The sequence below is a fragment of the Melanotaenia boesemani genome, chromosome 3, assembly GCF_017639745.1.
Source record: "Melanotaenia boesemani isolate fMelBoe1 chromosome 3, fMelBoe1.pri, whole genome shotgun sequence".
Taxonomy (NCBI): domain Eukaryota; kingdom Metazoa; phylum Chordata; class Actinopteri; order Atheriniformes; family Melanotaeniidae; genus Melanotaenia; species Melanotaenia boesemani.
In genome coordinates, this window is record NC_055684.1 from 26,758,600 (window position 1) to 26,776,178 (window position 17,579).

Genomic DNA, 17,579 nt, shown 5'->3' on the forward strand with positions numbered 1-17,579 from the left:
ATGAATCAGTCTGACCACAACTTGCCTGACTGCTCACCAGCTAACCAGTCCCAGTAGTCTGAACCAGATCCCATACCACATACAGAGTGACAATTTGGTGAGTATAAAAGCAACTAAGAGAATTGTCATACTTTGTGTTAATGCATTAGTAGCCTGGACAACTCAAAGTGTCCATTTATTGCTTTATCAACTGCTTAGACACATACAAGAAATAATAGTTTGCATTTACCCCCACCCCCACCCCCCCTCCGATGCACTTCACTCTTTCCATTATTTTGAGATTAAAATTGGTGGTCCACCTGTTTGTGCATGGACTACAAAATATGACTGACATTATTGGACAAACCATAACTATATAAAGGTGACACATTCCTCTGTTAAGTACACCAGCCATTTTAGATCAATTTATCAGTGTGAAAACTGCTATTTAAACCTTTATGTAAGTGCATTAATGTCTGTATAAGCATCAACTATAGGGTTGCTGCCCCTAAAAGATAATAACATAAAACATATGCAAAGAACAGTATTTTGTTAGTAGTTACATTAAACTGAAACTGTTTTACATCTACAATATTACAAAGTATACAGGCCACAAACTCCTTTTTAACCTCATCTTTTTAACCTCATCTATATGTGACTTTTTCTTTCTTGAAAAGTAAGCATACAACAAAAGGCACAAAAGACTAACAAATGTCTAAGGTACTTTTAGAAAAAGCCTGATAGTTTCATGCTCTTAGCTTCTCTTGTTTCCATACTTATGTAGCACTGAACCTTACAAAAGAATCAAACACTTAAATTGATTGTAAACTGCCTTGTTATTGCTCTATTTTATTTTATTTTTTTTTTTTTTTTACTCTAACAGTTTTATGTTGAAGTGCTCATAATTGTTGGGCAATAAAACATTGCAGCTGCTTTTACTAACCTATACTCTGAATCTGTGGTAATGTTATTCTGTTTTTGAACTCTCCCTGCTCCCCAAGCCATAATAAATAGATTAAATAGCCAACTGCGTGGATAACATTTAAGTGAGAACATTGATATCATGTACGTTTTAGTTTTGTGCATGTGTAGGCACACAATGTAAGTGTTTGTGTGTGCGCGCTACTGTAAAGTGCTGATGTGTGCAAGTGCAGGCAGGCTAACATACTAATTGCTGTGTGAGGGAGTGTAGGAGTGCCATCATGTTCACACAGCCATTTAACAAATCTGTTGGTGAGAAAAAAAGAAGAAAAAGAACATAAAGAAATCACACACACACACATACACTACTAGAACAGTTACATTTTTCGATTACAGCTTCAGTTATGAGTTTCACTGTAAAATCACACTGACTCAGTGCTCCACAGGAACCAGTCCAGAGCGTGTTAGATATCATCGTTCCTAGGTTGCGAAGAGGTCTCAGGATGCAGCAGAGTGCATCTCTGCCTAAGAGCTGTGACTCTCTGGGTGTCTGCTCTGTGTTTCATCTGTTCATGTGAGCTTTTATATTAAATTTCATTAAATGCAAAGCTGAACTTGTGTGAATATGCAAAAATTAGGGTTATCCACACAGTTTTGGTGTATTCACGAAAGTTTTTCATGGCGTAGATCTGAAAATGCCACAGTTTCATTTTCATGTTTGCAACCCACACACATATTTCCTCACCCAATGACGCCATGGCCCCTCGTTTCCCATAAGACTGCACTACTGAACTTAGATTTTCTTGGTGAGGCACCCCCTAACAACAGCTAATTTGGCATCCATCTTGTTCTCTGAACTCTCTCCAGCCAGTAAAAATCAGTTAAATGTTGACTCTAGTCTTATCTCTTGCTCTGTCCCTTTCTCTCTTTCTTTTCCTCTCTTTCTCCAATAACATTCTCTAGTGTTTCTATCATGAATAAAGGGTGTACCAGGGTATGTGTTTAAAATGGCCAGTGTGTCGATTAGCAGTTTGCTAGCGTGCAATGCAGTGCAGTAAAGCTGGTATGAAATAAAGCAGCGTCCAGAAATAAAATGTAAGGTGCAGTTTCTGAGCCTCAGAACACTGCTGGCCAACAACGGCTCCAGGAATGTACATAGTAAATGTCAATGTGTCATCAAAACAAGTCAGAAACATATTTTTAAGAACAGAATGTTACATAGTGCTACTTTAATCTGCATACAAAACCCTTTAATAAATACAGAAATGGTGAATTCGTGTTGTGCTTGTGCTGTGTTTTCTTTTTAGTTTGACTCTCCAACATCTTTGTTTATTTGTTTACATTGCACGAGTTTATGCACATCATCATGTCTTATTCTCTGTTTCTCAAATTCTCAAAATCCTTGTGAAATTCTTTAACACCCATTATTTCATACAGAAGTACAATTAACATTTGTAGACATGATTGTAATTATGAGTAAGTTAAACACAGGGCAGCATGGTGGTGCATTTGCGAGCACCATCACCATACATTTAGCTTCTGCTTTGAACCTGAGCTAAAAGCTTTCTGTGTAAAGTTTACATGTTCTCTCTGTATCTGTGAGGGTTTCTCTGGGTACTCTGATTTCCTCTGGCTTTAGGTGGAGTGGTAATTCTGAACCGATTGAAAGTTTGAATGTGAAAGTGCCTAGTTGTCCTTCTCTGTAATAGCCCAGCAATAAAAAGGTTAGTTACCCAATGGGTATGCAGTTTTCTTGGAAAGTCACTTCTAGCAGCAAAAGCAAAAAAAGTCAAGAGCTAAATGCTAAACTCAAGCTTCAAAATTGCAATCCCTAAACCAGTGGATGATTGCACAGCATTTGTCTTTCAGATACATCCTAACAACATACTCAAATATTTAAAATGCTTACTTGCTTAGATACAGCTGCCAATGACTGAGCAGTTACTGGTTTTTGGAGAGGTTTGACTAAGCAGCCTGTAAGGTCTTCCTTCTACTGCATTATTTAAAGCATAAACTTCATATGTGTTATTACCGATGCTGCAGAAGATATCAGCCTGATATTCTGCTACAATATGTCATGTTAGCACTTTGAATAAATCCAGTCCTAAAGCAGAGCCACTGACAGCTGCTTGTGCAGCTGCCTCGCCTGCTGCAGGTCTTGCATGTAGTTTTAGACTACTGTCTGTCTATTAAAACTTAGTGAGAGAGAAGAGATCAAAGATTGAGGATATGGAGTTAGCAAGATGAAAACACCATTTTCCTGCAGGTTTCAGAGATGTATCAGAAAAGGATTACAATGTGTTCCAGTTTCTACCACATCAATGTTTCTTCTGACAAAAAGGCTGTTGTGAACAGGTGCATGTTAAAACCGCACAATCTCACATTTGTTTTACTGGCACAGCTTGCCCGAGTTATTGACTGAACAACAATTGCCAAGAGAAGAAAAGAGACCTGGTTTCCCTGAGGCATCACAGCCTTGAAATAATCTTTGCTCACTGAGTTGTACTGGGAAGGATTTAAGTGAGGGAGTAAAGTGTTTGTGCCATAGATAACATGCAGTGCCTGCAAAAAATTTGAACCAGGATGAATTTAGAAACAAAAGTAAATGTTTGTGATTTCAGTTTTTGGGAAAGGCAGTTTTAAACCTGGAAGTCTGCACTTCATACACAGCTGCAAGACAGTGTTGATAAAACAGGCTTTATCACGGCCCGTGGGAGACCATGATCTGCCCATGGCTAACTTAATTCTGCAACCTCACACAGTGATTAAGGCTTTTAGCCTTTTGCCTATTACTTGTAAGTCTTAGCGCATGTGTTAATACCATGCTTATACCTGTAAATGACAGATTAAGAGAGAAATAAAATGAATAATGACATTAATTATATCAGACACAAATGCAGTGTGTTTGTGTATCTTACCGCTCTAGCAGAGTTGCTGTAGTCTATCTTGAGACTTGTCATGGCTTTTACAATGGCCATAATAGACTGGATGGTATTACTGTAAACAACAGCTCGATACTGCTTACACTCATCCTCTGAGTAGCCGTCTTCATGGATGATCCTGAGAACATCAAGGAATATGCAAAATTGATCTTGGTGAGCATTAATAGATAGATTCACACTCTAAAAAGTAATTATGGCTGCTTTAGCTAATTCCGATGTTCATTCTGCCAAATTTGTACTTAATTATAATATTTGCAGTTACAGTCTGAGCATATAGCCAAAAAAATTACATCAATATGAGAACAGTATGAACATGATAAATGACAATAAAAACCTGTTTTTATATCACACAAACTGTTATTTTAATATTAAACTAAACAGCTAAAATATTACGCCTTATTGTGCTCAACATGGTCTTTCTGCCAGTGCAGCTTATTAAGCTTAATACATTCTGATTTTGGAGGTTTCATATTGAAAAATACACAAACACACACACTAATTAAGAGTAAACCTAAACAATAAAGTGGCCAGTTTGCTAATCAAAACAACTGCTTAACATGGAATTATTCAGCAGAGGACACTAAAATATTTTGCATAGCGATGATCACAATAAAAAAAATTGGCCATTTAGCAAAAAAAGTTGCTGATCATGTTTTTTTTTCGTATTTTTTTTTCTTCCTGTTTATTTGGGGCATAAACAGTATGCTCAGTATAATCAGTAACTCATGTGACTGATTATATGATGATGCTTTTTTCTAGTTGAGTACAGTTTGCATAGCTGTAAAACCTCATGATACACCAATTTATTCAAGAAGGTTTGAATCTTTAAGCAAGTCATGGTGCACTTCATGCTTTGGAGAGAAAAGCTGCTCTGTAGTGCTGCTTCATGCACATACTCTTATCTTGTGCAAAATTGTAAGGTATTTTTCAAGTATTACCTTACAGCAAGGAACTTCCATGTCAACCACATGTTAGATTTTGTGTTGCTTTTATGTAAGTGTCTGTCTCATTAACTTCAACAACTAAACTTGCATTATCCTGTAAAACATCACAAGGAATAGAGTTTACTTCTATTGATGGATAAAAGGTGGGAATTGGATGTAATTTCAATCGGTTGTTAGTCTATCATAATGCTAACAGAAAGAGAAAAAACAACAAATTGCACTAATATGCACACATCAATTAACCTTACATACATATCCTTGTACTGAAGGGGAAACACAGGCACTGGAAGAACCTGCAAACTCCAAACAGAAAGGTCCCAGCTGACCAGCATGTTTGAACTCTAAGCTGACAGTATTAAGCAGAATCTCCTCAGTTATGCCTATTGGTCACAACACTCATTTAATTAAAATCCTAATAACTTTTATGCCAAACAGTGACATAAAAATACAGCCAACTATTATAAAATATCTTTTTTGGTCTGGATTGCTTTATAGTGTTCAAAGGATTCCTGAATTTCCGTATTTCTCATACCAGTGTGGTGTGCAGGATGATGTCTAGCAGTATAGTTGACACATAGCTGAAGTACCTCAACTCTGCAGCATTCAGCTAATGTAGCATCCTAAGTGTGTCCCTTGCAATATTTTAATTTCAAGTGTGGAAACTAAGTGTATTTGCATGAACAAGCATTCACCCTGTCAGACTTTATCAGGCTGCACGATGACGTACAGAGAAAGGAAACTGGGGAAATTTTCCATTAGTTCTAAGATCAAACTGGCTCCTGCATTTAACAGATTAGTGATACATATGTTAGGGAAAGGTAATCATTTTGAAAGTGGTTAACTTGTTTTTAAGTGTTTTAAGAATAATTTTTTTCTTTTGCAAGGTTGACTAATAGACCATTGTTATGGGTCTCACAGACGGATTTATCTGAATGTATGAATGTGTTAATAAATTGCTTTCAAGAGCATTCAACAGCTTCCGCACAAAGCTCATAAAAAATGTATTGAACGCCTGGCTAGCCCTTAGGAATGTGAATAATTAAGCGATTTAGGGTCTTCTGTGTCTGCATGTCCATTTGTATGTGTGTTCAGGATGCTGCACAGGCATTACTAGTGCCTCTTTATCCAGTAATTTGTATGCAATAAGTAGTAAAAGTAAAAAAGTCTGTATATAGTATCCCTGGATACCACAATGCAGAAATTAAAATTTATCTTAACTAACAATGACATGGTTACCATTTTAAACCATAGTAACCAAGGTTATGATTTAATATGCAACATGGTCAGTACCTGAGTAGATGACCCAAACACAGTAGATAAGATCAGTAAAGCATTAGAAGGAGTCATAAATCCTCGGGGGCAGACATCAGAGAACTGACTTTTAGAAGTCCGAAAGGCATTAAAGAAGAAAAAAGTAATCTGCTATTTTACATAAGAGAAGTCTTGCTTTGGTTCTTGAATGAAACAATAAAATAGCCATCTCCCCAAAGTACTGCATGAGGTTTTAAGCCTATTGCTAGTTAGTTCAGCATATTGTGTTTGACCTAGTAACTCTATTTTCAGTAGGAAAAAAACATCTTTAGGTTACACAGAGCAGACTTTACATTTGTTTATCCATTTTCTTTTGCCTATCAAAAGTAGTAGTGGAAGTAGTGGAAGCAACAGGTCCAGAAAGGAAATCCAGATTGCTCTCCCTAGTGACACTGTCCAGCTCCAATCCCAGGCCAGAAAGGATACAACTCCTCCAGTATATTCTGGGTCTACTGTGAGATCTTCTACCAATTGGACATGCCCAAAAATCCCCGTAGTGGTCAACCAGAAGGCATCCTAATCAGGTGTCTGAGCCACCTCGTCTGAATCCTTTTGATGTGGAGAAACAGCAGCTCTACTCCAAAGCTGTCTCTAAGGCTGAGTCCAGCCAGCCTATGGAGGAAACTCATTTTGGCTCCCGTATCCACCATTTCATTCTTTCAGTCAGTGGAGAAATTGCTTTACAACAACAGACTGGAGCAATGTTGATGAAGCCCCAATCTGTTTGTCTATCTCTCACTCCAATTTGCCATCACTCATGAACAACATTCTGAGATACTTAAACTCCAGAGGCAGAGATTCATCCAGACCGGAGAGTAAAAAGTCAGTGAGAAACAAAAGATTTAGTAACTTACTTCATTTGCTTTACAATGGTGCTCTTCCCAGACTCCCCAGCACCTGTTGGAACATTAAAATATTAGCGTTACATATGACCTTTAGGTAACTGTTGTCTTTGTGTGTGTGATTAGAATTAAGCACAACATCAGCAGTAGCAGCTTCTGTTCTGAAAACATGAGCAACCCCTTAATGACTTGCCTCTAAAATCATTTTGTCCTCTGGGCTGTCTCGTTTATTTATGTTTCCATTTGTGTGGACGTGATGTACAGATACGCATGAGGACCTCCCCATTAATTCCAATGTTTATTTTTCACCCTAATATTAGATGGGTACAGTGATGAGAGATGGCTTTTAACAATACATTCTAGATAATGGCAGATGACAAACTTATAAAAGTTATTTTGGATTATATTTAAATCTAGTCCATTATTAACACTGTCCTCTTTAATTCACTTTCTAGAATAAAAATAAAAGCATGAAGGCAGAAGACATGGGAAATCAAACACTGTGAACTATGCAGCATTTAGCTTGAGTCAGCTGCAAAACATCATTTTAAATGCAAGGAAAAAACAGGTTCACAAAATCAGTTAATCTAGATCTAAAACAACCAAATGTTTACACTTGTTGCTGCAAAGGCACACACACTTTTTTAATTTTTGCTGCATTTGGAATTGGTTTTTTAGATGTATTTGTTATGGTGTAATGATTAAAAAATTGAGTGTTTAGACAGTCACAGAGAACAGAAGATGCAAAATTTACATCTCGTTGCATATTAGTTTTTTTTTTTTTTTTTTTTTTTTTTTTTTTTTGTCTTTGTACAGTAAGCTGTACAAATACATAATTCTGTTCCTCAAACGAGTGAGCCTGAATGTTTGACACTTCCCCAGTGCTGTCAGGACTATGCCAGCATACACCATCACATCATGCTACCTGACCCAGCCCTGCCAGCAAGCATTAACCTGGTCAGTGGCTGATGGAGCAACTGGGACCAGCAATGCTATCTCCTCACATGGTCAACAATCATCATACAGCATTTTCACTTAAATGGGATGGCTGTAGCACAGCAGGAAGAAAGGTTGCCTTTCAGCTTGAAGATAGCTGTCTCAGTGCTACACATCAAGGTAAACATCTCTAAAAACACAATGTCTTCTTTTAGCTTCTGTTTCCATCTGGAGCATCAAAATTTCCCTGCAGCATGACAAAACATAAATAAAAGTATATATACTGCATCTGACAAGAGCTTAAATAAAAAAGCTCATGTAAAAAGAAAAATTGGAAAGTGGAATATTAGTCTCCCTGCAGGCCCACACACATTTGAAGGTCACCTTCCTGACACAAGAATAAAACTCTGCCATTAATATTTCAAGCCTACAGGGAGGTGAACGCTTGTGAACAGCAGAGAACAGCAGAGAAAAAGAAGAGAGTCTCCTAATTCTTCATGGAGGTTTTTGAGGAGAACTGGCCACTGTTGTTGTGCTGCTTCTGGGAAAAAACTTTTGTACTGATTTTAAAGGAGAAAGTAATCTTGTTGCAGCCATAGGGAGTAAACAGTGCAACATACACAATATTGCTTTTATTCATCTTCAAGATGGAATCGAATGATGTCCCTTAATTTTCAGAAAAGTTAGAATTACTTGTCTATCCCTGCATTATAAAAATATGAGAAAAACAGAGAACACAGGCGAGTCTTGAGACAGGATCAGACTGTATATGAGATTTTAGAAAAAAACAGTGGCATGATTATTATAGAGATTTTAATAAATATCTCCCATTGTAGAAAAAGCACTTGTGCATTTTCATTATGATATAGCAAGTCAAAATGTTTCTCTCTGCACATCATACTCATATCTAATCACTTACGAATCAAGCTTTAAACTACATAAGTTGTTTAATGTGCATGTTTGATAGGAGTTGACCTCTACATCCAAGTAGATTTCAGCTTAACAACTATCCATTGATTATAAAGGATGCAGCACACTATTGCACCTAACTACAACTTCAACTGCTGTAGTTAACTAAAAGATCATAAGAAAATGATTAACCTATTTGTAGTCTTCTAAGCACAGGGGGAATATGTGTAACTTATCCAATTATTCATGAAAACAAACATGGGGCAATTAATTTGTCACAATGGGATGGAAACGACAACAATTTCTTCTTTAATACAGGTGCAGAGAGTCAAAAGAAGGCTTAATAATGAGGGGACTGCTATAGGACTCATCCATTGACACTGTGCAGGATATTAACAGTTTTATGAGCCAATAAAATGCCAGATTACTTAATTGACATCAACAGTAGACCCACACAGAACTCAAATACTGTATTTATATGAGTCTACCTTGCAGAGAACAGCAAACAATGTTTGTTAAAAATTTTACACAAAGCCTGTTATTCTACAGAACTGGGACAGCTTTGATGGCTCATCTATGTTCTACAGATCCAGAGCTGGCATTGGGACAAGCTTCTTCATTGTAGAGTTCTTACAAAAGACCCAGCATCTCTCTCTGGCAATGAGAAAACAATCATCACCCACATTTTTCTGCCTGATCGACCCCAAGTATTAAAAGTGGTTCCCAAGTTGCTTATCGATGAGTGTCAGAACAAGGAGCAATAACATGATTTGTATCAAGAGGATCACAATTGGCCTGGCAACAGAAAATATAATCATCCCTCTCACCACATCCAATTCTCTTACAAGCCCACTCACACTGATGATAGCTTGAGATACATCTCAGTCACCCACTGCTGATGGCACAGAGTCTTTTTGTGGACTGATTACACAGACTTAATGTCAGCAAGCACATAAATATCCACATACATTATCAGAACATAGAATGTCTTGACACTGGTATTGATGTAGATGTTTCAAGCGTTTGCATCTACTGTCATGAGTGGATAAAAAGGAGAGATGCTCTACTTAGGTTTGGTCTAATTGATTGCATCACTTGGTATTTGTTATGTTTTTGTGCTTTTTGTCTATGATGATGATGATTATGATTTATAATGCTATGTTTGCTCCATAGACTCACATGGACTTTTTTCTTTTTACAGCAGTATACACACACACAGAGAGAGAGAGAGAGAGAGAGCTGCAGACTGCAATCAGGCAGTGGCTGTTTGTCAGATGCAAAGTCACTCTGCTCACTGACTGCATCTGTATATACCTACAAGCAGGAGTTATATTGGACTGGAAGTCTGTTTCTGCATATTTAAATCCCACCTGTTGGGGGTAGTCACAGATCTCAATGTGTGAAAGAAGGAACTGGTATGATGGTGTACCTAATTCCACAATCTTAACATCTTATTTGTATGCACATACTGGGGTGGTACTCACCATTTCTGCTAGGTTACTGACTGAAGGTTACTGACTGAGCAAAAGTGAGGAACCATACCATGAACTCTGCAAAGAGAACATCATCTTCATGTCCTCAAAACTCTAAATAAACAGCTGTAGAATCACATAGTTGCATACTGTTTACAAAACTTTATACTAAGTATACTACCTCCTGGAGGAATAGAGTTATGCACACTCAGAACACACAAATCACACTGCTAACTCATTACATCTACACACACAATTTATTATGTTTCTTTTGTTTGTAGCCTTTGTTCTGCATCCTTTGTTTAAATCCTGCCATATTTTCCAGTTAAATAAACAAGATCAACAAAGAAAGGTACTGGGAAAAAACCAAATAAGTATATAATGTCATGCCACCACTGAATTATGCATGTTAGGCTCACAGTCAAGAGCATCAGATCTTTAGAGGGTAACTGGCACCCTTGTGAAGCTTCTTGTCTTCTTCGCTTTTAAGATGGACCTCATGTTTGTGAGAGCAGATTTTGGCCTACATCAAGCACCTGAACATATGTTGCCAATTCTTTAACAGTTCTTTGTTAAAGAATGTATTAAAAAATAGAAGAAAAATGACAGCTGACTTCCTCTAATCTGTATTTGATCCACATGTTTTAATTACAAGTCTGAGGTCAAGATAATCACTATACTAACTGACTGGGGAGGAGGTAAGAATTACTCTAAAGTAGCTCAAAGTGCCCATATTCCCTTTGGAAAAGCTAAACACAGTAACCCTGTGTGGTATTCAGATGAGGCAAACCAGCTTTATCCTGCAAATACAAACAAGACCCTAAAAGTAGGTAATCTCCATCTATAAATTGATGAGCATGAGGACAATTTAAAGACAAAGCACTATAAGCTAAAAGCAGATGCAGAAGAGATGAGATAGGAGTCTCTAGGAGTAGGGGTGGACAAGACGAACAAGAGTGACAAATGAGCTTGAAATGGATCAGGAGGAGAAGGAAGAGGAGGAGGATGAGAATGCAATGTTATAAAGTGTGTGTGAGATCTGAGCATAAAGGGTGCTGGTTTAGAGAGAGTGTAGAGTGATGTGGACACTTCTCACCACTTTTTATCAGCATTTTAGTTGTTTACATAGACTGCCTACATTATTAAAACACTATTAAACATGGCATGATTAGACTTCTAAAAACTCCTAAGAACCTTTTTCAACCAAATGAATTTTAAACCAAAATTTGTGAATTCCTTTTATAACCTGAAAAATGAACAAACCAAATTCTGCCTCTAGCACAAGGCTACAATTTATTTATTTATGTGTTTATTTATTTATTTATTTGCAGCCACTTCATTTCAGTTGAGAGTAAATGTATTCTATCAGCTGCAATTTGCATTTGACAGAGAGGCAATACTGTTGAGCTTTCATTTCCACTTTCCATCTTAAACTGACATTTTTTAGTTTATTACGCATTTACCATGAGAGAATTGTGATTGTTTCTGAATGGTTTGGACAAATAAATAGCATTGAGGGACAAGATCGATCCCATTGGCATGCCTGAGTTTGATGAAAACATTAACTGAGAAACAAAACAGACTTGCACACACAGCAAAGCACATGCTGCAGCGGAAGTGAGAGTGCAGCATCAGCAGCAGAGTGAGGCTAAATTGTTTTGTGTTTTTGTTGGCCATTAGGAAAGTCTGCAGCTATGCTATATCTTAGTGAATTTGAAAAGCCTTGAACATACTAATGTTAATGAATACTCAAAATGATATCAATAAAGTCTACACAGGTATAATGTTTTCAATATTAACATTTTTACCAAACATAAATACAGCATCCTTAGGAGGACCTATAATATTTAACACGTCTTGGAATATACCCACATTACAGACTATCTATTGTCTGCGCAACTGTCATGGGGGAAATGACTCATTAGCACGGATGTGACACATTTCCTCCTTTACTCTCATCCCAGATCACTGCCCCTAACTGCTGGTGCCATGACTGTTTTATGTTCAACTGATATTTATAGCCTTTTAAATGTTAACTTGCTCTGGATACTGATGGCGCTAAATACAGTATATTGTAGGTCTAAAACAATAATGTGGTTGCTATATAAAGCCTTGTCTCTGTACTGGCGTAACCTGACTGACAAAAGGAGACGTGATGCTATTTTATGATTAAATACATGAAAACAGTTTTCATTTTTACCAGACATGAGTGGAATTAATTTAAATACGCAGTATCTGATTATTGGATGCTTACTGGAGCAATAAATTTACTCTTGCTACCCTAATGACAATACACGGTTACATTGTGAGAAAAGTACAAAAACAATATTGAGATCTATGATACTTATTCATTTTAGACTTCTCTTTTTCAATCTACCTATAATGCTTATTTTTTAAACAAAGCAACAAGCACAAGATTTTATAGTGCAAATCCCAATTTACCCAGCCACTGGAAGCTAGAACCAATAACGCACAGTGGTAGGTCACACTTACAAATGTCTATTATTTAACCAGTTCAATTATACAAAAAATAAAGATTCATTTATACGATTCCTCTTTGTTTTAAAATCCCTTTTTATGGGTTATTTTGCTTCAGTTTATTTTTGCAAACAATGTTTAGAAAAATTATGTATGTTAATTGAAATGTTAGTGGAAACCAGTTTTACAGACTGGTGGTCCCCGTGCTTTATCTGTAACAGCTGGTAGGGCCAAGGATTAACTTAGCTGTCACACAACCTTCAAACCAACTACGAACAGGAGCATGCTCTCAAATGATAAAATACTCTCCCAGAATGACCACTGCCTCACATGTAATACACCAGTTCAGATAAAAAAATCACAGGATTTAATCAACACAGACACAAGATGCATTGAAAGTCTAACAGCTTCTAGAGAAATCTAGAGCAATATAAACAACAACATAGACTTTTGAGCTGTAAACATGTTTGATCAATATACTGTAGTAGGACAAAATATGCCAATATCTGCTTAATATTTCATTAACAGCCACTAAAAGCTATTGCTCTTGTCTAAATGTGGTCACTGCTGGCTGTAAAGAAGATGAACACAAATGTAAAGACACAGAAATGCAATTAACAAACAGGTTACATGATTTAGCATAATTCATTTCCTAGAACAAAACAGCTTAAAACAACTGTGTACTGGAAAACTTCATCGGGATCAGGCTCAGTGCCTTCGTGCAAATAAGCATTTATTTGTTTGAGAGGTGAATTCAATTCTAGATACTCATTTATAAATATATTGCCCTTTGTCAGCAAGCACTTATTTACAGTCCTCTGTGTTTTCAGCCAGTCTAAAGTCAAGTTTCTCTTTGCAGTCCTCCTATTGACCTGCCAGGAGCTGCAATCTTTCACCCTGTCTCTACACCCCTTGAGTTTGTCAGGAGGAACAAAACCTTAGATTGCCTTACTGCAACACAACATGCTGGTTCCAGTTGTGACTGTCACCAAACTAAAGTTTGTAGTGCAAGTGTTTGAACCAGCCATGCAGCCATCTCCTCTGCATCACCACCTAAACCCCTTTTACATGCAAGGTAGAGACTGATGGAGAAATTTTACATGACTGAACACAGTACAGCATGCTATCGCCTGAAGTGGAAAAGTAGGTCATCAGCCTTGCAGGGAGCAGGGGAGCTTCAATGTTTTACTCTGCAGAGTTGGATGCCTGCTGCACTCTTAGCAGACAGCCCAAGCTAAATTGGACCAGTAAAAGCCAGGAAACTGGAGTAGCTTTTAAAGGAGAATAAAGGAGTCATGCTAGTGGCAGTTTCTTCTTATGTACACAAATCAACAATGGCACACTGAGCACAAGACACGGCATGTGACGTGACATGCAAATGTATGCAATCAATCACTGCTGCCTGAGGAAGAATCCTATGCACAAAAGAGACACGCTTCATTACTGACTCCTAATAACAAAAGCAAGAACCTCTCTACATTTAATCCTTTTAGAACTCGTTGCATCCTTCAGCACTATTGATCATCCTGTTTTAAATTAAAGCCTGCAGTGCCTGTGTGTTACCGGTACTGCTCTCAACTGTTTCATACCTATCCACTTCAACCCTCTCAAGCACTACTGATAACACATCCTGTTTAGCAAACGCAGCACGTGCTGTGCAGTAAGATGCCATTCCCTTTCTAATTTGTCTCTTTCTGCATGCTCACCCATGGCAGCACAAAACACAAGCAAAATGCATTATTTATTTTCTGTGCTTGCAACGCTCAACTGTATCTACTCATAAAGGCAAATCCAATCACTCGACACCTTAAGGTCACTTTATGTTGCCAAAAGCTGGATCTATATATCTCCAAATATAGTGGACCAATACTTTGGTTATTTCATATTAGATATATACAGTATGCATAAAAAATGCATGGTTAGAATAAAAAAGACACAGTTTAATGTTTATTAGTTGTGCATTCAGTTATGTGATATAACGGTAGCTGATAACATCTGAGCATGAATTTGGAAACTACAGAGTACTGAATGACTAGACAAAGGTGTAGAGAGAGGAAGAAAACCAGAAATAAAAGAAAAAAGTATAATAATTTCAGTTTCTTTTAGGTAGCACCTTAGTAACTGCTAATGCCATGAAGACATATGCTAATATTTGGCATTGTGTACTTTATGGTCCGATCATGAGTGAACAGCTGTGAGCAAAGTAAGGGATGCACCCAGGGCAGATTTTGAAACTGACAATTATTAGCATAGTTTGTGTAAAAAAAATGTTCAGTTCCACTGATTAAAGAAAGTTTTAATCTATCAGTCTTGGTTCTGAGCCAGGAGGAGGGTGCAGTGCATGTGAGCTTGTGAAAATGGGCCCATACTCAGTCGTTTTCTTTCTGCTATCAGAAACAATGAAGGCAACATGTATATTCAACTGTGGCACTTAGTCACATATCCTAAGTGATGAACCTAAAGGTGTATATCTTGAATGTACTTCCACAAGACAATTCAATGTGGTGTCTATACACTCACTAAACCTCATTGTATGGGCAGATAGATTTGTGAGTCGTCTGTGAAACAAAAACAGGTGATGCCATGCTTTCTAAATGAAACTTAGTATAAAGAAAAAGGAATTGGACCCAGAATGGAGCCCTCTGACAACCCACAATTAACTGGGGATGCTGTTGACAAAAACCAGACAGACAGACAGACAGAGAAACTCTTGGAACCAGTTCAAAACTGCACCTCTAATGGTAAATGGTCTGTACTTATATCGTGCTTTTATCCAAAGCTCTTTACATGTATGTCACATTCACCCATTCACACACACATTCACACACATTAATGGCGGAAGCTGCCATGCAAGGCGCTAACCACAACCCATCAGGAGCAATTTGGGGTTCGGTGTCTTGCTCAGGGACACCTCGACATGAGCTCATCCGGGTTGGGATTGAACTGGCAACCCTTGGGCTATAGGACAACCACTCTACCCACTGAGCCATGCCGCCCATGCCAATACACGTGTCAAGAAGAGATAATAAAATTTGATGATCAACCGTGTCAAAGGCTGAATTAAGATCTAGATGTATCAGAGCAGAAGAAGACGAGAGTAGATCATTAAAAACTCTCAGCAGCGCTGTGTCTGTGCTATGAAACAGTTTAAAACCAGACTGAAATTTCTCAGAAATACAATTAAAATCAAGGTATGACTGCATGCCAATACCTACAGCTGTCCAGGAGAGTGAAGTGTTTTACCCAAGTATACACGACAGATGACTGGGGGAGTGGGATTTAAACTGCCATACTTCCTGTCATGAGACGACTTGCTCCCATGGCTAGTTCAATAGGACCCATTACCATTCCCAATAAATTTCCATTGCTTGCTCTCAGCAGAGCTGATTCTATTGTAGATTTTACACTTGACAGATTGTTGAAAGCATCATAATATACAGATTAGAAATCACATAGGTCATTCAGAAAGAAATCATCACATTACTCCGACCCTATTAATTACCCTAATCATGTTATTGATTGCGGGTTGCAGCACTTTAATGTGTAGAGGGTCTTTTATAAAGTGGTTGTCATAATATTTCTAACATTTTAAGCAAGATGGGTATAGAGGGAGAATAAAAAGAGAATAAAAAGGGAAAAACGCTACAGATGTCATCATGACAATTTTTATTACTTACATATTCATTCATTCATTCACATCATATTGTGACATGATAGCAATGTTCTGGTGAAAATTACAATATACAGAGTAGTATTGAGCAGTGGTTCCCAACCTGGGGTCCCAAAGAGCACAGGGGGTCCCTGAGGCTTTGAACATTAAGAGCTACTGTGATTAATGTCCACAAATTGTCCCTATTTTAAGGAAAAAAAGTATGGGCGTATGTTCATTTAACTTTGGCTCTATCGAAGGACTCAACCAGAATACATTATATATGGTGAGAATCTCACTTTTGAAAGCATAAAACCGAAAAACAAAACATGTAGCCTCACTTTTTCTTTTTTTTTTTTTTTCATAAAATAGGAACAATGTGTGGACATTAATCACAATGGATCTGAATGTTCAACGCCTCGCGGACCTCTGTGTTCTTTTGTTGGACCCCCTTTAGCAGTGTTTCAGTGAAATAAAAACAACGATTTTATTGATTGTTCCGTGTTTTTTTTTTTGTTTTGGTTTTTTTTTGGTTTTTTTTTTATTCTCAAACTTCCTGTCCAAAGGGCCAACAGGCTTTTTCTGATTCTTTCATCCTGCTCTGGTCACAATAAGCCATTACTTACGTAGATACAACGACTTCTTCTTTTTTTTATTGCTGTTTGCACACAGCAGTTTGGTACACCTGGTAAGGAGTGTGGACTAGAAAGTCAAATGCAAGAACTGAGTGGCTAATTGTGTGATATACAAATGTCATCTTGCACATGCGTTAATGCATTAAAGCATTATTGTGTTAACAAATGTAATGTTTCTTGCATTGACACGTTAACTTTGAAAGCCATAATATTATAACATCTGTTTGCTAATTTGATGTAAATGCATACATTCTAGTATCCATTTAATAATTAGATTGGGTTTTTTTTTTTTTTTCAAAACTAATACATCTTTTGGTTAAATGTGGCACATTTTAAGACCAGAGACTGATTATTTATGATGTGATTTGAAGTTTTCTATGCTGATCCCCTAGTAACATATCAACCACCACAGCTGGTGTTTACCTTGCAATCACACCACTTTCTCTCACGCCTTCCCATGTTTTTGCATACCAGCTTGTCAGCATATACACACACACACAACTGCAAACAGCAGTGCTAAACAGTTGCCGCAGTGTTTGAGGGAACATAAAACCATTTAGT

General features: G+C 37.4%; 1 protein-coding gene across 2 annotated transcripts in view; it reads right to left on the reverse strand.

Moving 5' to 3' along the window:
- Positions 1-17,579, reverse strand: part of gnai2b (guanine nucleotide binding protein (G protein), alpha inhibiting activity polypeptide 2b) — a 42,035-nt gene that overhangs the window by 8,546 nt on the left and 15,910 nt on the right. For both annotated transcript variants that reach the window (XM_041981066.1, XM_041981065.1), the window contains 2 exons: positions 6,952-6,994; positions 3,819-3,960 (listed from right to left, as the gene is read on the reverse strand). In XM_041981066.1, the coding sequence (XP_041837000.1) occupies positions 3,819-3,960; positions 6,952-6,994 (185 nt within the window). The remainder of the gene's footprint in view (positions 1-3,818; positions 3,961-6,951; positions 6,995-17,579) is intronic.